The sequence below is a fragment of the Heteronotia binoei genome, chromosome 13, assembly GCF_032191835.1.
Source record: "Heteronotia binoei isolate CCM8104 ecotype False Entrance Well chromosome 13, APGP_CSIRO_Hbin_v1, whole genome shotgun sequence".
Lineage (NCBI taxonomy): Eukaryota > Metazoa > Chordata > Lepidosauria > Squamata > Gekkonidae > Heteronotia > Heteronotia binoei.
Genome location: NC_083235.1, coordinates 27,157,603 through 27,179,651, shown reverse-complemented (window position 1 = coordinate 27,179,651; position 22,049 = coordinate 27,157,603). Strand labels below are relative to the sequence as shown.

The 22,049-nt window shown below is 45.4% G+C and overlaps 1 protein-coding gene across 1 annotated transcript in view; it reads left to right on the top strand.

Annotated features, from left to right (window-relative positions):
* Positions 1-3,318, top strand: part of SENP1 (SUMO specific peptidase 1) — a 33,774-nt gene extending 30,456 nt beyond the window's left edge. The window contains exon 19 of the mRNA XM_060252196.1: positions 809-3,318. Within this exon, the coding sequence (XP_060108179.1) occupies positions 809-871 (63 nt within the window). The 3' untranslated portion in view covers positions 872-3,318. The remainder of the gene's footprint in view (positions 1-808) is intronic.
* The last annotated feature ends 18,731 nt before the right edge of the window (positions 3,319-22,049 follow it).

The following is a 22,049-nucleotide window of genomic DNA, read 5'->3' as shown; positions in this document are numbered from 1 at the left end:
TCTGAGAACACAACCAATCCCCGCCCCCGTTGGTAGGCACTTGCTTCTATTGTGTCAAAAATCACTTTTCAACTTTATTTTGTCATCCTTCTGAACACAGTAGTAATATTTCTTACGTGCCTGAGATACTGTAGTTGTATTTCAACTATCTTAATATGTTCATTCTGTTGCTCCAGACTCATTTAGAGTGTGACAAATCATTCTCCCCTTTCATTCCACCTAGAACCAGATTCCACGCTGTAAGGACCAATGCCGTCAATGACATCTTGGTGCAAATGATTCCTCCCCCCTCTCCTGAAAACTTTGCTTAATTTGTGGATGTGTAAGACTTGGGAATGTAGGTCTGAAGTTGCCTGATCAAAACTTAATAAGAAAATGGATATTTCCAAAGAAGAAGACCGTAGATTTATACCCTTCTCTCTGAATCAGAGTCTCAGAGCAGCTTACAATCTCCTTTACCTTCCTCCCCCCACAACAGATACCCTGTGAGGTGGGTGGGGCTGAGAGAACTCTCTTAGAAGCTGCCCTTTCAAGGACAACTCCTGCGAGAGCTATGGCTGACCCAAGGCCATTCCAACAGCTGCAAGTGGAAGACCGGGGAATAAAACCCAGTTCTCCCAGATAAGAGTCCACACAATTAACCAACGCACCAAACTGGCTCTCACACTCCCAAGGCCCAGGCAACTGTGCATCAGAATATAACTATCAGTATATTTGCCACTAGTCCAGTGTGTGTTAAATCCTGACATTGGCATCAATTTTTGAATTGTTGATTTACTACTTTTTTTCTTTTTCCTTTTTGCTAAAGCAACACATGCCTTATTTCCGGAAGCGGATGGTCTGGGAGATCCTCCATCGGAAGCTGTTATGATTTCACGTCAAACACAGGACCCTTCAGAGACTAAAATAGGCCTTTACCCTTCTCAGCCATCTCAGATACAGACTGCATGGGATTCCCATCGCTACTTAACACACTGTAAAAAAAGAAAAAGAAGTCTGGATTATTTTTAAATTCCATTTCATGCACCCATGCGCTGTGGGACCTTTTTAGAAGCACACTTGCCTTTTGTTGTTGTTGTTCGTGTTGAGACCCTGTTTTTTCCAGTGCTGACAAACACATCTTTTGATCTCCCTGGAGTTCTCGCGGTCTTTTTTTAAAAAAAAAACTTCTGAGCCCTTTTTAAAAACAGCTGATCCGTGCAAATGATTTAAGACCTGCCAAGCTCTGGGAAAGGATGGCACAAAAGCACTTGGGTGGTTGTACCATTTCTGCCCTAATCTTAAGCTAGCTTCACAGCATTTGGTAAGGACAGGTGCCGCACATGAGCACTGCTGCAGCACACACCAGCAATTTTTCTTCTGCAGCACAAAGCTTCCTTGTCCCTGTGTACTTAAACACTCATGTACCACACATCTGGGGACTTGATCGGCTGACATTTCCCAAATGCGTGTGCTTACTTTAATTCCCACATGTCCTGTATTTGGCTGTGGATAGCTCAAGTTGTTTCCCCACAACAATTGTAAGACAAAGCTCGACTCCTTTGTTTTTAAATCCTCTGAGGCCCAGGTGGGAAGAGGGAACGCTAAAGCATGGAAAGCTCGGATAGACACACCAGCACACGAGAAGCCCCCTGCTGTTCTTTCCATCGTGGCATATCCTTCCCTTCTGTTCTGCAACAAGCGACACTCGGTGGCAAAGGACTGATCCCCTTTTCACTGATGTTCAGTTGAAAGTTCTTTGTAGCAATCTAAATCTGTTCTGCCCTAGTGAGTTGCTGATTACCATTTCACTAGCGCTTTCTCCGGAAGCCCCGGGCCAGCTTCTCTGTCCCTTGGAACAATATGATATTTACTTACCAGAGAGGTTTCTTAGTCTGTGCCTCTCGCAGGCAGAGGGTAAGAATGGAATCTGAGTGGAGGAAGAAGGCCAGAGCACTTTGGGGCCTTGCCTGGAGTCAGCCCCATACGAGCCAGCACACAACCTTCCTCCCCTCTTCTCATTTTCTCGGCCTGCAAACGAAATTGTAAGGAGATCCTGAAATAAAGATGGACTGTCGCATTGCATCCCAGGAGCAGGAAAGGATCTGTTCCCTGGGGTTTGTGAGCAAGCGAAGCAGCTATCGGTTGACCGAATGCTTGACCGACAATGGAAGAGGGTGTTTCTTTGTAGAATTTAGGTACAATATGGCTTGTTTAAAGCTCTTTTTTATAATTATTGGTTAAACTGGGGGGGTTTTATACGGTAAATATATTTATAAGCCTTTCCCACTGGTGCAGTGAACAAATATATATAAATATATATATCTATTGGGCTTTGCAGCTATTGTATGTACTGTATGAAATTCTCCCCATGAAGTTCTCTCCACCTTCCCCCCCCCTTTTGTTGTTGATAGCCATAAGTGATGGAGTCGAAGGACCATTTAAGCTGGAACGCTTCCTCCTCCTCCAAGCCTGCTTTTTACGGAGACCCGTCTGGTGTCGCAGGACAGCATATAGAATCGATTTGGATTCTGTATGAAATGCACGTTAAGGTGTGCTGCCAATGGCAGCTTTTGTGTATGTACAGACAACAGGCAGACATTTTGCAGAGCCCAAAGCAACTTGATTCTTCCTCGCCAGAGTTATCTTGGAGTTTACCAAGAGGGGGACTCTCGCAGTGACATCCTAAGCACCCTCCATTGATGTCAACAAGATCGGAAGGGTGTCACTTGGCTGAGAATGTCATTGTCAATCTCTCATGGATCCTGGTTTTTTTGGAGGGGGGGAATCTTATTGCTTCCCAGCGGCCCACTAGCGCTGCAGTCCTCTGTACGCAGTCCCCGTACAGCCTGTCTCAGTGGGTGCCTCAGTTATATGAACGGGTGTTGCATAGCAGCTGCTCTTGATAGTTGCATCTGCTGTTAGTCAAGTTAGGGTGCAGCTGCAAATTCTGTTCTGAAGGTTACAGGGCTGCTTACCAAGGTCACATGCCACACATTACCTCTTAGTGTACCTTTTTTTTCTAATTCTAAAGAGTAAATAAGTAAATGTCCAGTTGTATTTTTGCCATCAGATAGGGAACATTTTATATATTCTATACCTGTAAACAGTAGTTTTGTACAAACTGCCTCCCCCATGGCCTTTTCCCCTTGGTTGTGTTCTTCCTAGACAAGTTTGTATCTTTTTTGATCTGTCTTGTGTGTTTTTATACCAGTCTCTTTGGTAACCTTTTTTTCTATGTTTTTTTTCTGCAAGTAATGATTTAAAAGCCTGAAAACTGTATATTTTTTTTGGTAATGTGTCATTCTTAAATAATAAAGACAGCTGTTTAAAAAAAAAGCAAAACTAAGTCTGGTCTGCCCTTGGTCACTCCCCCCAGTCCTGGCTTATAATTACGTCCTGAGAAGAGAAAGAACACAGGGCTGCTTCTAAAAATGGCCGCCCTATGTTGAATTTGCTGCTTCTTGCATCTCGCTTTGTGCTCGGATTTCATTCTGGGAAATGCTTTCCTAGCCCAGTCTATATCACTGGTTTACAGGGATGGGCAAACAACATCAGTGGATTAGAAAGTCTAAACATTGTAAGAAAGGGAGGGCTTGATGTGGGTTCTCTGTTCACAACTGCAACCCCAAATTTCTTATAAAAATGTAGTTCTATCCTACAGCTAAATATGTAGTAGTAGTAAAATTTATTGCATACAGCCATTGGCTGTTACAATTACAGCAACTTACAAGTTAAAAACAGTCAAGGACTCTAAAATTAACACATTCAAATTTAGATTATTCACAATCTTAGTTACATACAATGTCCCCGTGATTCCATAATCAGGCTCCAATTGTCCTGTTAACATTTTACTGTCTACCTGGGCCTTTGTCCTGATTTTGCTAGCAGCCAAAGCAAAAAGTGCTACCTTATAAGAGACCGTAGAGTCAGTATCTGACAACAGAAATATTAGCTTATCCATATCAGAAGCCATATACAATTGATCTGTTATTTCAGTCAGAAACTTGCGTCTAGGTTCTGACTACAGTGGGCAAACCATAACATAATAGAAGAGATCCTCCACAGAAGTTTTGCATATACAAATACACTTCCTGTTTTAGAGTATCATCCCAGGAGATATTCTGTTGGCATGGTCTAAAACTGCGAGCTGTAAATGCTGATCTAACATTGCACATAATAATTACCAGATATACAGATCTTAGGTGGTCCTTTATATTTTTATACCATGGGGCAGATCTTTTCTGAACAATTAGCAAATAGGCTATTATGGTGTCCCCATTAAACACCCGTTGACACAAATGATTATTCCCTGCAGCTCGCAATAGATCATCTGGAATTGTATAGCAAGAAATGTAGTTAACGAAATCAGCACGGATTTTATCCTTCCTTAATACTAAGTAACTAAGTTTGCCAAGTGACTGTACCAATTGATATTTCTTCCGAGATTTTAATATGGCTGAATGTATGTGTGCCCTAACTGATGAAAGGCCAAGTTCCATCCTTAATAGGGCAGATGGCACTCCTTTCAGAAGTACCAAAATACGCCTTAAAAAGAAGTTTTGTATAGTGTTTATTCTTTCCACCCTCAAAGTTCAGCACCATATAATATATGTGAAATCACTTTACTAACAAACAGTTCGAGGGCCGGATCTATAAGAAAGCCTCCTTTGTTGTAGTAAAAGCTCATAATAACTCCAATGAGTTTGTACAGCTAAATATGGGTTCAATGATTAGTCAATTCCCTGCTTGGTTCTTCCCTTGTAAATCCGTAGATTTGGTAATTCTCTGAGCTGCCCCAGGTGTGCAGTTACATTAGCCATGGGTAGGGGGCAGCAGCTAATAACATTCTCACTGAGGTGTATTTTTTTTCTTCAAGAAATGCCTTAAGTGTATCAAGCTTCATGTTGCAGCACTGCTGCTGCGCTTGTAGGAACATCCTTTTCTGCAGCCGAACATGCAACTTTTTAATATGCAGTAGTATCCAAGGTTTTTGTCCACAATCTTAGGAACTAGAATGTTGGGATGGGCAAGTATAGTATTAGAACTGTTGAAATAAAGTTCTGGAATGGGCAAAAGGCTGAAAAAGTCCCCTAAATCTGAGGTTCAGTCATTACAGTTCTCTGTTCGTTTTCTCTCCGCAGTAGGTTGAGAAACAATAATTAAACTTAGTAAAATTTGAAAGAAATCAGTATGTGTTAGTTGGTAAAATGGCTACCCAGCTTGCTGAGGGTAAAGTGTAGATGAATGGGGAAGGCAATGGCAAAGCACCCTGTAAAAAAGCCTGCCAAGAAAATGTCATGATGTGACGTCACCCCATGAGTTGGTAACGACTCGGTGCTTGCACAGGGGACTCCCTTTACCTTTTTAGTATGTTAGTAAGGTTTTCTTTGCTCATAACCAAGGCCAATGTGTGGGAATAGGCCAAGCAGGTGGCCGCCTAGGGTGCCACCTGGCCTAGGGGGTGTTGCTAGGTGCCCCCTCTCCCCACATGCAGCATGTGTGCTCCGTGGAGCCTGCCTTCCCCAATAGAAAGCAGGCTCCATGGGTCACAGACACTGCCCAGCTGGTTTCGCATTACAGACCTGGGAAGCGTGAAAGTGGATGGCGCCTGCGCAGTGCACTCCTCAGAGCCCAGCAGGGATAAATAAACCAATTGTAAAAGCTGCAGAAGAGACAACTACAGTTTCTAAAAATTGGCTCCTGCTGAAGTTGTATGCTTCCTACTCTACTTTAACAGAGCCATAGGGTGGGAGCCATAGCTCAGTGGTAGAGCATCTTTCTTGCATGCACAAGGTCTTGTCACTGGCACCTCCAGCTAAAAGGATCAAGTAGTATTCTCACCATTTTTATTGCTTAATGTCACATTTTTTAAAAAAATTAAAAATTAAAATAAAAAATGTAAATTTGAAATGTAAATAATTTCAGATTTCTTCATTTCTCCTACAATTCTCTGTTATTTTAATTTTGGAGGGGTGCCAGTGGGCAGCTCGCCTAGAGCACCAAAAACCCTAGCGCCGGCCCTGGTCATAACCCTAGGCTTCTATCCTTCAGTTCCCTTCGTTAGGCTATGAGTGTGCTCTGTTAGACTGAGCAAGTGATGTGCTTGTTTGCTTAACATGAAGTCTGAGATGAAAAAGGATAGCCAACATTAACTCTCTCTTTTTTTGGCAAATAACAATTGTCATTTCCCCATTTTAGTACACTTGCATCCTGTGTTCAGCCAAAAAACTCAGAGCAGCTTCACATATCTTCAACCCTGTGAGGTAGGCTAAGCCAAGCATGAGTTAGCATACAATGTAACAAATTGCCTGATTTAGTAGGGATTAGAACCTAAATCACCCCAATCAAGATCCAACAAAGTCTGTTTCACCATATTGTATACCTTTACTTTCCCCACTGGGCCTTCAACCACTATTCCCGAACTAATACAGCTACAAGCAGTGAGTCTTGAAAGCCAGAAAGCAAGCAAGTGTGAGCCCATAAGTAGCTGTCATCTTTGTTTGCTTTGTACAAAGTTAGGCGCTTTGGCTACTTAAGGGGCCATCTCTATATGTACCTGTCTTCTAATCTTCATTAGTTCTCTACTAGAACAGACGTATATTTCCCAGATCCCCCTGAGATCCCCTCTGCCTTTTACTGATAGAAACCAAGGTTTAGGCTGGCAATATTCTTGTGGTTGCCTAGCAACCCCTATAATGGCCACTGAAATCTCAAAGGCCATCCATTTCTTTCAGGTACAGATGCTGCTTCGACTATTTGAGGGAGTTAAACCCCCTCAATTTTTTTTTGGGGGGGAGTTAACTCCCCATGAAGAAATTACTCCCCCCACCCAGTAGCATGGCTGCAGCATTTGATATCTAGTGGTATTCTCTCTCTATAGAAAGAGGTTCAATTTAGCTGTCAGAGCTAACAGCCACTGATAGGTCTGTCTATTCATTTCCTCAGACTTTCTGTTTAAGACTCACCTACACTGGCTTGCCCTGTATCTTGCATCAGGGAGTTGCATAAGTTAGTGATTGAGTGTGTAAAGTTATACTTTAGTCTGTCTTCCTTCATCCTATTAGCAATCAGTTTTGCTAGATGATCTTACATTGTAGTCTTATAAAACAGAGCAATTTGGGAAATACCTGCTCAGAGCCCATTTGGGAAAGGGCGAGCTATAAATTGCAAATAATAAATAAATAAAATTTTCTCTCTAGTCATACAGTTTCAATAAATTTCTACTAAGTTCTGTTTCCTTTTAAGTATTAAAAATCAGAAGGTGTTCCAACCCTTGGTCATTTTAGATGGCCAGCCTGGATTATCTTTGCATGACTGTGCCATAGATAAAACCAAGGGTCATTTTGTAGAAAAATAGTTGGCGGAGCTGATTAGCATAACTCATTAGCATGTGCCACCCCGCCCCCTGGTCAAAAGCAACCCGATGCAAGAAAGGAGAGCCCTGGGCGAGCAAGGCCTGCTTGGGCTAGTTAGAGATCCAGCCAGCCCAAGCAGGTCTCGCTCTCCTGGGCTGCCCCCCCAGTCAAAAGGCTAGCAACCCACCCACTGCCCAAAATCACATAAGACATGGAGAAAGGGTGGTGTGGGCTTCTCCAGGGGTTAATGAGGGCTGCTGGGGGCATGACAAAGCCCCTGGTGACTGGCTGGCTACCCGCTCTCCTTATCCAGGGATTGTTATGCAGCTGCACCTACTATTCAATGGATAAGGTAGGTCGGGAGGAAGAGGGAGAACCATCAGAAAAGTTCAGGAGCTGTGCTCCTGTGAGCTCCTGCTGAATCCGAGGCCTGGATAGAACCATCCAGCCTTATGGAGTTGTTGTATGTACAAGAGAAGGAAAGGTTTGGTGGGCTAGAGACTTCATGACATCAGCAGGGTATAAGCTCTAAGGGGGCGGCTCTCAACACAGGAAGGGCTGGCTCCCCAAAGCTATGCATTTGGCATCTATTCTGATCTTCCTCTTATAATACGGTATTATCCAAGCTGTTGCTGGTTAGGGATTTTCAGGTCATGTTGACTCTCTTCCTTTTCAGCCTCTTCCCTAAACATGAGCAAGGGCTTTACCAACATTTACAAGCAAGTAGTCATTACCATTTTTAATCTTTACACACACACACACACACACGGACAGAGCAACTTCTGTAAATATGCCTTCAGCTGAAGAGACAATGCTCCATTTATTCCTTCTGCCTGTTCCTAACCTTTGCTCAAATATGGGAACTATTTATCCCTCCTTTAAACCAATGCATGCTTTAAGAGTCCCTGTAGCTGTGGCTCCAACAACGAGCTGCAGTTTTCTCGCACTTCTTGTGAGGCTCCCAGATCCTGAGAGGAGCCTACGAGTCTCCTCCTTCCCAGCAGCAAGAAATGGGGTAATTGGAAGTGCTGCCACAGCCCCCTCTTCCTATGCCCTTCCGGCACTGTTCTTAGGGTTGCCAGCCTCCAGGTGGCAGCTGGAGAATTGCTATTACAATGGATTTCCAGGCGACCAAGATCAGTTCCCCTAGCTGCTTCAGAGGGTGGATAGCATTATACCCTGCTGACATCCCTCCCTGGGCTCCACCCTCAAAATCTCCAGATATTTGCCAACTCGGAATTGGCAGCCCTACCAGTGATGCAGGAGGCACCAGGCATAGGTAGCAGCCACTGCCAAATCTGCATTTTATCATCTTAGGTGGTTAAGGCAGTTGGTTCCGAACCTGGAGCATAATTTGGCAACAGTGATCCATGTGACAGTCACCTGAAGAATAGACTACTGTAATGCCCTCTACATGGGGCTGCCCTTGACTCAACTCCAGAGGCTGCAACTGGTGCAAAATGCAACAGCCAGGTTGTTATTGGAACTACCTGTACTGGAGTACATCCAACCTGTGCTGGAAACATTACACTGGTTATCTGTGGCATTCCAGATTCATTTCAAGGTGCTGGTCATAACCTTTAAAGCCCTATATGGTCTGGGACCTGTCTAGCTTCGGGACCGCCTCTCCCCATATGTGCCCCAGAGAGCCCTACATTCAGGTCTCAAAATCTCTTTCAGATTCCTGGACTGAAAGAAGTTTGATTATCCATCACTAGAGCCAGAGCATTTTTGACAATAGCCCCAGCTCTGCAGAATGCCCTCCCCAAAAACATCAGGGCCCTGCGGGACCCGCCACAGTTCCACCAGGTCTGTAAGATCGAACTATTAGCTTGCTTTCAATGGTTAAAGGGAGGAAGCAAATGTCCCACAGCACTGACAATCCCATTGGACACATATAGATATTCAGAAACATTGACGTGCATCTTGGATTTTATGGTTAAAATGTGTGGAATTGATTGTATTGTATATTGTTTTTAATATTCTTTGTGGTTTTAACTGTTGTTAGCTGCCCTGAGCCCGTTAGGGGAGGGCAGGATATAAATTTGATAAAATAAATAAATCGCCTGTGCCTAGATCTATGCTGGCTAGATTTGAGCCAAGCCCCAGTCTGCTAGGCCACATGGGTTCTATTGGTGCCTTGTCTATAGCAGCATGGACAGCAATAGGTGTAACACATTCTATTGACTTCCTGAATCCACAGTAGTAGCCGTTAGATCGAAGCAGAATCCCAGATTCTAGTGCTGCAGCACTGAGTCCCAAAACTATGTTTAGAAGTGAGCCCCCCTTCAAAAAGCTTGTGTATCACTGCCTTGCAGTGATGATGGCATAGCCCAATCAAATTTTTATTTCGTCTGTTAATGTGTAAGAGATTTGAAGAGGGATTGGATGCTGCCAACAAGTGTCCATAGCAGAGGGGCCCAAGGCTCAGGGGAAAAGCCTCTGCTTTGCATGCAGAAGGTCCCAAGTTCGATCCCCAGCATCTTCAGCTTAAAAGGACTAGGCACTACCTCTACCCAAGACCCTGGAGAGATGCTGCCGGTCTGGGTAGACAATACTGACCTTGATGGGTCTGATTCAGTATAAGGCAGATTCTTGTGTGTGTGTGTGCCTTGCTGCATAAATCAGAAATTTGAAGATAGGATCTTGAAAAGATGCCGAGAGATTGAAGCAGATGTTAAGACAGTTGGTGTGACATACTTGCTAAGGCCCAATTCAGGAGACGATGAAGAAGAAGATATTGGATTTATACCCTGTCCCTTCACTCTGAGTCTCAGAGCGGGTTACAATCTCCTTTATCTTCCTCTCCCACAATAGACATCCTGTGAGGTGGATGGGGCTGAGGGAGCTCTCACAGAAGCTTCCCTTTCAAGGACAACTCTGCAAGAGCTATGGCTGATCCAAGGCCATTCCAGCAGCTGCAAGTTGAGGAGTGGGGAATCAAACCCAGTTCTCCCAGGTAAGAGTTTGCGCACTTATCCACTACACCAAACTGGCTAGACGAGAAGGCGGTTCCTGGATACTACCGTGTGTTATGGAAAATCGTTAAATAGAGTGTTGGCACAAAGAAAATCTGGTACTTAGCTTTTTTAATATATACTTAAGAGAAGAGTTCTCCCTTTATCTTCTCCCAGGCAAACTAGGATGAATTCAGCAAGGCAGCTGCATACTGCAGTCTGAACTTGGTACAGCCCAATAAGGGTTTTATGGTAAGTGTAATACAACCGAGCCCTGATCTGGATAGGCCAGGCTAGCCTAATCTTGTCAGATCTCAGATAGTGAGTAGGGTCAGCCCTGGTTAGCACTTGGATAGGAGACTACCAACAAATACCAGGGTCGCTATGCAGAGACAGGCAACGACAAACCATCTCTCAGCGTCACTTGCCTTGAAAATCCTAGGGCAGGGGTGTCAAACATCTGACCTGGGGGCCAAATCAGGCCTCTGGAGGGCTCCTATCAGGCCCCCAAGCAACTGGCTGTCATCTGCTTCCTTCTCCCTCTCTCTTGTTTCCTTCTGTGTAACAGCCTGCTTTGCAAGGCTTGCTCAATCGCACAGGAGTTACAGAACAAAAACTCTATTTTCTCCATTGGCTGAGGCGCCTCCCTTGGGGAGGAAGGTGGGGAAGGAAGAGCTTGCTTTGCCTGGCTGTCATAATCACACAGCAGAGCTACTGAGCCAAGCCTTTCTTCCTTCTGTTGGCTGAGGCTCCTCCCCCTTCTGGTCCCCTGGGGGGGAGAGAGGGAGGAAGGAAGGAAGGAAGGAAGGAAGGAAGGAAGGAAGGAAGGAAGGAAGGAAGGAAGGAAGGAAGGAAGGAAGGAAGGAAGGAAGGAAGGAAGGAAGGAAGGAGCCAGAGCTTCCTTTGCCCAGTTCCCTGGATCCCATGGGAGAAATACAAAGGAGGCACTTTTAAGAGTCCTAACGGGTTTTTTTAAAAATCTAATTGTGTTTGTCTGTGTCCTATATAAAGTTTATATCTTGGCCCAACAAGGTCTTATTTATGTCGGATCTGGCCCTCATAAAAAATGAGTTCGACATCCCTGCCCTAGGCAGTTGCCATGACTTGATGGCAAAAAAAAGTACAACTGAGTATTGAAGGCAGAGAACAATACAAAACATAGCAAGGTATTGGTGCAGAGTTATACAAAGAAAGTAAACCACCATGCATTATTTACTTTGCATCAAATACATGCTGTTGCAGGAAAGACATGGTGGTGCTACAGAACTATAACAGCCTTGACTGTCTTTTCCTTCAAACAAGGTCCCCTTAGAAAGAAAGGGACTTGTTCTAGTGGTGCTTCTCCCTTCCCAAAGCAGGGTCCAGTTGTGCCATCTGTCTCCAAATATTGACCTTGACAAAGTGTGCTCAAATATGGGGGAAGCCAGATGCCACTGCCAAGGTCTCTTTCCTGGCAACTCAATGAATATGGTGCCTGTATGAAGTTCTCCTACACTTGGGCCCAGCTGAAAGATGCCATCTCGGCATTCTGGTTTGATTCATAAGTCGCCAAGTAAATACAACAGTTTGGATACCACAGGAAAAGAAATCTCTGCTGATTGGAATTTTTGCCAGCAGAGAGGGGCTTCCTCTCCTCTCCCCACCCGGCCCCATTCTACTACAGCTAAAAATGTGCCTCCTGGGAGGCCGGAACAGTACTGGGGGGGGGGATTAAAAGGTAAAGGTAGTCCCTTGTGCAAGCACCAAATTAACCCACCTGGTGTTGGAATTTCCATTTTTCCTGTAGCCTTCAACTTTTCCTAGCATGACTGTCTTTTGCAGTGAGTCTTCTCATAATGTGACGAAAGTACAATAGCTTCAATTTAGGCATTCTAGGGAGAGATTTGACCTAGAACACACTCATTTGACTTTTTGGTGGTCCTCAGTATCCATAAAACTCTCCTCCAACACCACATTTCAAAGGAATCAACTTTCTGTCCACTTTCTTCATTGTTCAATGTTCACACCCATAGATAAAAAAGGTAAAGGTAGTTCCCTGTGCAAGCACCAGTCGTCTTCGACTCTGGAGTGACGTCGCATCACGACGTATTAACAGCAGTCTTTTTACGGGGTGGTTTGCCATCGCCTTCCCCAGTCATCTACACTCCCCCCCTCAGCAAGCTGGGGACTCATTTTACCAACCTTGAAAGGATGGAAGGCTGAGTCAACCTTGAGCCAGTTTCCTGAACCCAGCTTCCGCCAGGATCGAACTCAGGTTGTGAGCAGAGAGCTTGGACTGCAATACTACAGCTTGCCACTCTGTACCATCTATGAAAAAAAAAAAAGATCTGGCAGGATGTAGCTATGAGAAACTGGCTTGTGCTAACTTGGTCCACTGACCAATCTAGCACTGTGCTGTCTGTTCCAGAGGTCCCCAACATATTGCCCGTGGTCACCTGTTTACACCATTCTTGGCACCTGCTAAATATTTTTAGATAGAGTGTGTGGGGGGGCTGTTGGGGCTCTTGCCCACCAGGGCTTCTGAATTTCCACTAATGATCTGATTGGCTGTGAAGATTAAAACAAAGTTGCTTGGGTGATAGCTGCCACCAGGACTTTTTTTGAGCAGGAGCGCACAGGAATGCAGTTTTGGCTGGCTTGGCATCAGGGGTGTGTGGTCTAATATGCAAATGAGTTCCTGCCGGGCTTTTTCTACAAAAAAACCAGTGTGAAACAATGATGTCAGGGTGTGTGGCCTAGTATGCAAATGAGGTAATGCTGGGGGGTTTCTACAAAAAAAGCCCTGGCTGCCACCATTCTGTTGATTCTATTCTGTCTCTTGCTCATATTTCCCAGTGTGGTCTTTAAATTACCTCTCTTCTTCCCTGTGGTGCAGAGTGGTAAAGCGGCAGTACTGCAGTACTGTGATGTGAACTCTCTGCTCACGACCTGAGTTCTATCCCAGCAAAAGCTGGTTCATGTAGCTGCGCCCAAAGTTGACTCAGCCTTCCATCCATCCGAGGTCTGTAAAATGAGCACCCAGCTTGTTGGGGGGAAAGTGTAGATGGCTGGGGAAGGCAATGGCAAACAACCCCATAAAAAGTCTGCTGTGAAATGTTACTGTGAAAGCAACGTCACCCCAGAGTCAGAAACCTGGGTTTTCTCTGGGTGTGTTTTTAGCTCTGCTTTCTGCAGCTGCCATTTTTTGATTGTACCCAGTACCATGTGTTAAAATGCTAAATTTACCTGCAGGCTCAAAAAGGTCAGGGATCCCTGGTCTGTTCTGACTGGTCACAGCTCTTCAAAGTCTGTCTTGTCCCTCAGTTTCATATGCCTGCTGTGATATGAACAGGCCTTGAATTCAGCAGGTACTCACAGGAGCGTAGCTCCTGCGCCTTTCTGATGCCTCCCCTTCTCCCCACTTACCTACCTTGTCCATTGAATTGTAGGTGCAGATGCAAAACAATCCCTGGATTAGGAGAGTGTACAGCCAGCCAGCCACCAGGAGCTTTGCCACACCCCCAGCAGCCCTCATTAACCCCTGGAGAAGCCCACACCACCCTTTCTCCACTTCTTATGTGATCTTGGGCAGCAGGTGGCTTGCTGGCCTTTTGACTGTGGGGGGGGGGGTGGCCAAGGAGAGCCCCAGGTGAGTGAGGCTTGCTTGGGCTGTGTAATGTACTGAGTGACGAGACGTGCTGAAGGCAACATGCTTTATTAGTGAGTACATCACAAGGCGAGGCAACGCGGGCCGGGTCCCAATTATATACATACCCCGGAACAACCCTCAGTCTGGCCAGGTCCAATCCTGGCCAGTTAAACTTCCCGCCACAGATCTTGATTGGCAGAGCGTATTTGCGGAGCTACATCCGGAAACCAGTGGACTTCCACTGGTCACCTCCGTAGCGTCCACTGTGTTGTAATTTCGGGACTGAAATGCAAGACACAACAGGCTGGCTGGATCTCTAGCCAGCCCAAGCAGGCCTCACTCACCCAGGCTCTCCTTTCTTGTGTTGGGTTGCTTTTGGCCGATGAGGGGGCAGCATATGCCAATGAATTATGCTAATGAGCTCCATCACCTATTTTTCTACAAAATGACCCCTGTATATGAACCAGTGATCTCTATTCCAGGATCCAGCTTTCCACAGGATGAGTCTAGAAGGTGGGCAAACTTTCTCACTAGGTCTTCTATTCTATTCTATTCTATTCTATTCTATTCTATTCTATTCTATTCTATTCTATTCTATTCTATTCTATTCTATTCTATTCTATTCTATTCTATTCTATTCTATTCTATTCTATTCTATTCTATTCGTGTTATGTCGTCTTCTGGTTTTATTCCTAATGGTTTCTATTTTTATGTTACGTTGCTCTATATTATTGGAGTAATGAGTCCTTCAGGCAGTGTGATCCTAAACCATTTCAGGCTTTAAAGGTCAAATTTTATACTGTGAACTTGCCAGGGTTGCCAGTCTCCAAATGTGGTCTGGAGGTCTCCTGGAATTAGAACAACTCCAGAGATCGGTTCCCCTAGAGGAGATGGCAGCTGCAGAGGGGAGACTTCCGGGCATCACATCCCAGCTGCAAACTTCATCAGATTCTGCCCCCAAATTTCCAAGAATTTCCAAACCTGGAATTAGTAGCCCTAGAACTTGCACTCCTCAGAATGATCATCTAATGTTGACTTGTACATGTCACACTGTCAAATACTGTTTCCAGCTGCATCCCGGCTGCAGTTAAAGGTTCTGTTAACTTCACATGCACAAAGACACCATTTTTCTTTATTCTTTCCCCATGTGTTGTATGCTTAACTTCTGCTTTTCGATCCAGGTTCCATGATTCACCCCGATGAGCTCTCTCCTACATTCAGCTTCAGCCCTGCATGGAAATTTAACTTGGGCCCACTTATAACTTCTTTTTATTTAAAAAAACAACCAGAAAAATGTACCTTTCCTTGGAGCAATAAGCAACTGTGTGTTACAACTGGCATTTGAATTGTTAGGTACACTTCTGAAGTAAAGCACAAAGTTTTCTCACATTTTCTGTTTGCTCCAACTAGATAATTTGTGGAAGACTTTTCTTTTAAAGCCTGAATTATAGACTCATAGAGCTAAAAGACAGGCAAAAACAAGCCGTCTGTGTTGTTCCATAGAATTCAAACTGTAAATTGGGAAGAAGTGTGGTATGAACAGGATGAGGGGGGTTGTTTTTAATATTTCATACCAAAAAGACAGGAATTGTTAAGGAGACTCCCCCTCCAGGGAGGGCAAATAAGGTCAGACAAGAACAAAAACATTATAAGGCTTATGGGTGCAGGGATGACCCTGCCACTAAGCAAACTAGGCGATTGCCTAGGGTGATGACCTTCTGGAGGTGCTGAATTGGGTGCCCCATGTGACTCTGTGACGTTATCAGTGCCGGGGGGTGGTGCCAGAAGTTAGCCTTGCCTAGGGTGCCAGACAATCTAGGGCCGGCCCTGCATGGGTGCCAGATTATGGGAGAATGGAGGGGCATTTACAATACAGAATCTGTAGAAAGTGGAGGTGTGCTTGATTTCCCCCCCCTCCACTGGCCCTTTCTTCCTGCAGCTTTTTCTCCGTGTTCCTTTCCCCCATCCATGCCTGCATATGCAGACCACCAACCAGGCAAAGTATGCCTCCAGTGCCTGTTTGGTTCAGGAAAATGGCTTGCAGGGGGGGAGGCAGGAACCCCTTTGCCCCCTATTCTTCAGTCCCAATCTGACCTGAGTCCCTTTTAAATGAACCGGGAACTTGCAGAAGCAGTACAGCTGTGTGTCCCTGTGACTAACCACTGTCAGATTGCTGGCCTATCAAAGTGGAAGGAGAGACCCCTCTGCCTTCTATGCCATCCTTCTGATCCAAGCAAACTTCACAATGGGCCATGCCTGTACAAGGTAAACTTAACACAAGGTAATGCCTGTACAAGGTACAGCCAGATGGTATAAAACAACACACGTATTGCATAAAATAATATATAATTATAATTACCCTGCCTCTCCTATCCTTCCTTCACTGACAGAAACCAAGGCTGGACGTCTATCAGTATTACTGTGGTTGCCTAGCAATGGCCACAGCAAGCATTAGTTTCTTAAAGCTAGAGGCAACAATTCTATTATTTTTATGGGGGTTTAACCCCGTGTTTGTTTGTTAAATATCAGCAGGTGTATGTGGAGGAGTGGGGAATCAAACCCGGTTCTCCCAGATAAAGAGCCCATTCACTTAACCATTGCACCAAACTGATCCCTTGCTTTTCAGATGTCCCCATCCAAGATGTTCACCAGCAGGGCTTGTTTTTTTTTAAGAAAAACCCCAGCAGGAACTCATTTGCATATTAGGCCACACACCCTGACATCGCCATTGTTTCACACAGGGCTTTTTTGTAAAAAAGCCCAGCATGAAACCATCAGCATATTAGGCCACACCCTCTGGTGCCAAGCCAGCCAGAACTGCGTTCCTGTGCATTCCTACTAAAAAAAAGACCCCAGTTCACCTGGTTCCAGAATATGGAAAGGGACTTCTCCCAGTTCTTTATCTGTAGTCAAACCTTTGAGGACTTGGTGAGCATGCGTCTGTCTGCTTTTGTGGAGGACAGCAGGCCTTTTGTCTAGGAGTAAGGTCCGTTACTTAGCAACATAGCACCACCTATTTCATGGGAGTGCTATCCAGGCCAAAGGAAGCCCTGGTAGTGGTTGCTTCGGTCTCCTCTCGACAGGAATTTGCCTGTTCCGTTGTTGGTATGCTAGGAATGCAGGCCTGGCCAGAAAAGCTGTCCTCACTCAGCCCTGTCCTTGCAAGGATCAAGAGGTCATTCAGCCCCTTGAACAGAATGACTTATTTTTTCCAAAGACATTTTCCAATGTCCTCATTCGGTACAAGATTAAAAGAAGATGAACGCAATCCCTTTTTCCAAATTTCCAGCATCAGTTCAGTCTCGATAGATCCAAGTGGGCAGCTGTGTTGGTCTGAAGCAATAGAACAAAGCAGTAGTCAAGTGGTACCTTCAAGACCAACTAAGCTTACATTCTGAATAAAACTTAGTTGGTCTTAAAAGTGCACCTTGACTACTGCTTAGTTCAGTCTTGAGATCACTGTTACAATGCTGATGACATACATTCCCCCTCCCATCCACAGCATACTTCAAATAAACTGATTGCAGATCTGGGAGAAACAGGGATGCCGTCTTCCAAGTGAGGTCTGAGGATCTCCCAGAATTACAGCTCATCATTACAGAGATCAGTTCACCCAGAGAAAATGGATAATCTGGAGGGTGGACTCAATGGCATGGTACCCCACTGAGGTCCCTGTCCTCCTCAGGTTCCATTTCCAAATCTCCAGGAGTTCCCCAACCTGGAGCTGGCAACCCAAAACCACTCCCTGTCAGTGGCCGGGGGACCTGGCAATCCTAGAAGGGAAACTGAATATGTCTCTTGGAAAGGAAATAGCTCTTCCAGATGACTAAACCCCCTCAGGTTGAGCTTTCTCCTCCCAGAATAACCAGAACTTCCAAAAAGTCAGAAGGATTTTATACCATTTCAAGTACAGATGTGGGATAAAATGGTCATGTTTGGATGGATTTAGAATATGATTGAAAATATAAATATATGAGTACGGCAAGAACATAAGTGGAGCCATGTTGGATCAGGCCAATGGCCCACACCCAGTCCAACACTCTGTGTCACACAGTGGCCAAAAACCCAGGTGCCATCAGGAGGTCTGTGAGGCCAGGACTCTAGAAGTCCTCACACTGTTGCCCCTCCCAAGCACCAAGAATAAAGAACATCACTTGCCCCAGAGAGAGAGTTCCAACAATATGCTGTTTACTAATAGCCACTGATGGACTTCTGCTTTGTATGTTTGTCCAATCCCCTCTTGAAGCTGGCTGTGCCTGTAGCTACCACCACCTCATGTGGTAGTGAATTCCATGTGTTAATCACCCTTTGGGTGAGGGAGTACTTCCTTTTATCCATTCTAACCCAACTGCTCAGCAATTTCATGGAGTGTCCACGAGTTCTTGTATTGTGAGAAAGGGAGAAAAGTAGAACCTACTGGCTAGTGCCCCATAGCACCACTGGAACACACTTCATCTCCATGGTCTACCCAAATCACTGGAGCACCTTTGAAACTGTTCTGCAAGGTGTAGCCATTAGTTCTGCTCCCACACCTGTTTCTGATAGGAGGTGGGGAAAGAAGCAAAATACATGGTTGGAGTATTATCTGAAGCAAACCTCTCAAGTGTGGCTGAATCACTCTTTGAGCTATTGATTTTTAAAGGTCAGATGATTTGATGGCTTATTGATGTGTCTTTTGCTTTTTCATTTTGCTCCTGTCCTTTCCACCCAAGCAGTAGTACAAAAAGGTACACCAGAAACAAAGAGATGGGCTCTGGAATTATGCAGGTGTCTCCATGCAATACCTGCACAGAGGCTGGTGGGAGCATTCTGGAGTTCTTCTACAGATGCTCAAACTAGCGCTCTTTCCCAAGGATAATCCTATGAACAAAACCCTCTCTCTCTAGGAAATTACTTTGCTTATTTTAACTTTAATTTACGTAGATTTTTGGTAGGTCTCAGGTGAATTCCTTTTCAAGTACGAGTTGCTAGTTGTTCCTCGGGTTTCAGACCTCTTCTCCAAGCCTCTTGATATTCAATATCTGCCTGTTTCTCAAGTGTGGCTCCCATCAGTAGACACCTAAACCTGCAGATTGGGACCAAACAGAATTTTCTGTGAGGGAAAAGACTAGAGACTTACTTTTTAAGTAAATGAAATAATGGAATTGAGAAAACTGCTTAAAATATCATTACAACACTATAGTGATATATCAATATTTTAGGGCATGTTCTGACTGATAATACCGATGACAACACCACCTTCCCTTGAAAATAAACTGACTCCACAACTGTAAAAATGCATGGGGGGGGGAATGTACTAAGTGACAAGATGGTTTGAAGGCAATATGCTTTATTCGGTGGTACATTACAAGAGAGAGAACACGCGGGCCGGGTCCCGCTTATATACATTCCTCGGAACTGCCCCCCAGTCTGGCCAGTCAAACTTCCCGCCACAGATCTTGATGGGCGGGGCGTCTAGCGAGCTACATCCGGGGACCCATAGGTTTCCCTGGGTCACTTCTGTAGCGATCGCCATGCGGTACATTAGCTTGTGTTCCCAGAGTGCTTCTGGAGAAGGGTCTGTGGGGCAACTGAGGTCCTCAATTCTTGACTGGAGTTTTGCCTGGAAGGCAGCTTTAACTTCGGCTGACTGGAGGTGGTCAGAGTATTTTCAGGTTCTCTTCAGTGCCAACCGCGTAGTTCAAGATTCAGCAATCCACCTCACCCCACTTCAACCGGTGAAAACAGAGTTGGATGAGATCCCCACCCTAGAAGAGACTGTTAAAGCCATCAAGCAACTGAAAAGTGGCAAGGCAGCAGGAGTTGATGGAATTCCACCAGAGATCTGGAAGCATGGGGGCACAGTACTACATAGCTCACTTCACAAAGTACTTGTCACCTGCTGGGAACAAGGCAAATTACCACAGGACTTTCGCGATGCAATCATCATCACCCTATACAAGAACAAAGGGGAAAAGTCAGACTGCTCCAACTACCGGGGGATAACCCTGCTCTCCATCGCAGGCAAAATCCTTGCCAGAATACTCCTGAACAGACTGGTGCCCACCATTGCAGAAGAACTCCTCCCAGAGAGCCAGTGCGGCTTCAGAGCTAACAGGAGCACCACCGACATGGTATTTGTTCTCAGGCAGCTCCAAGAGAAATGCAGGGAACAGAACAAGGCTCTGTATGTGACTTTTGTCGACCTTACCAAAGCTTTCGATACCGTTAGCAGGAAAGGCCTGTGGCAAATCTTGGAACGTTTAGGATGTCCCCCAAGGTTCCTCAGCATGATCATCCAGCTACACGAAGACCAGCGAGGCCAAGTCAGACACTGCAACGACCTCTCGGAGCCCTTCCCAATAGGCACAGGTGTAAAGCAAGGCTGCGTTCTCGCGCCAACTCTCTTTACGATCTTCTTTAGCATGATGCTTCAAAGAGCCGCAGTAGATCTAGATGAGGACGATGGTGTCTACATCCGCTATCGCACCGATGGCAGCCTGTTCAACCTGAGGCGACTAAAGGCACACTCCAAGACAATGGAAAAACTCATCCGAGAGCTACTGTTTGCTGATGATGCTGCACTCGTCTCCCACTCGGTATCAGCTCTGCAGCATATGACGTCCTGCTTTGCAGAGGCTGCCAAGCTATTCGGCCTAGAAGTTAGTCTGAAGAAGACAGAAGTTCTCCACCAGCCTGCACCCCAGGAAGATTATCACCCTCCCTGCATCACTGTGGGTGAATCAGTTCTGAAGACAGTCCAGCAGTTCAGCTACCTGGGGTGCATCATCTCCTCAGATGCCAAGATCGACAAGGAGATTGACAACAGGCTGGCAAAGGCAAACCGTGCATTTGGCCGACTGCACAAAAGAGTGTGGAGCAACAAGCATCTGAAAAAAGGCACAAAGATCAATGTTTACAAAGCGGTTGTGATGACAACCCTCATCTATGGCTCCGAATCGTGGGTTTTATACCGTCATCACCTGCGACTCCTTGAGCGCTTTCATCAGCGCTGCCTTCGCACCATCCTCAACATCCACTGGAGTGACTTTGTGACCAACACTGAAGTCCTCAAGCGGGCAGAGGTTACCAGCATCGAGGCACTGCTGTTGAAGACGCAGCTGCGCTGGGCAGGGCATATTTCTAGGATGGAAAACCACCGCCTTCCCAAGATTGCCCTGTATGGCGAACTCTCCACCGGCCATCGAAATAGAGGGGCACCAAAGAAGAGGTACAAGGACTCCTTGAAGAAATCCCTTAGCACCTGTCACATCAACCATCACCAGTGGTCTGACCTAGCCTCAGATCGCAAAGCATGGAGGCACACCATCCACCAGGCTGTCTCTTCCTTTGAGAACACACGCATAGCTGGTCTTGAGGACAAAAGGAGATTGAGGAAGAATCGCACTGCTACAGGACCAACCCTAAATCAGACTTTTCCCTGCAGCTGCTGTGGCCGGACCTGCCTGTCCCACATTGGTCTTGTCAGCCACCAGCGAGCCTGCAGCAAACGTGGACTATTGCACCCTTCTTAAATCTTCGTTCGCGAAGCCAAGCCGAGAGAGAGAGACATTAGCTTGTATTTCAAGACATAACAGAGGGGCAGATACGTGGAAGAACCCTGAAAAAGCAATTCTGATGTTTGTGGATCAACTCCCAAGAAAATCATGAGTAACTTGACTGCGCAGGAAAGGTCCGGGAAAACTATCCTAGATTCAAAAGACTATGTGAATGAACCATGAGTGGAGCCACTGAGTATAGTAAATATGAATACAGTTATAAGTCACATACATCAGGCACATGAATTCTTTAATGAGTGCTGATCTCAACATAAGCCCATTCAAGCCACGTAATAATATATCTATTTGAACATTTGAATTTGCCTAGGAACATAATTTGAGCTAGAGCTCTTCCCCGATGCCTGTTTCGAATGCTAGATATCAGCCTTGGGACATATGAAATAAGTCTCATTTGACCGTGCACAGAGTGCTGTTACATTACTGCTGAGTAAACATCCAGTGTGCCTCTACATCTAGGACATGAGAACAAATCTGAACCACAGCGGTTCTGATTACTGAAATGTGCAGGGTGGAATTCTAGCAGGAGCTCCTTTGCGTATTAGACCACACTTCCTTGATGTAGCCAATC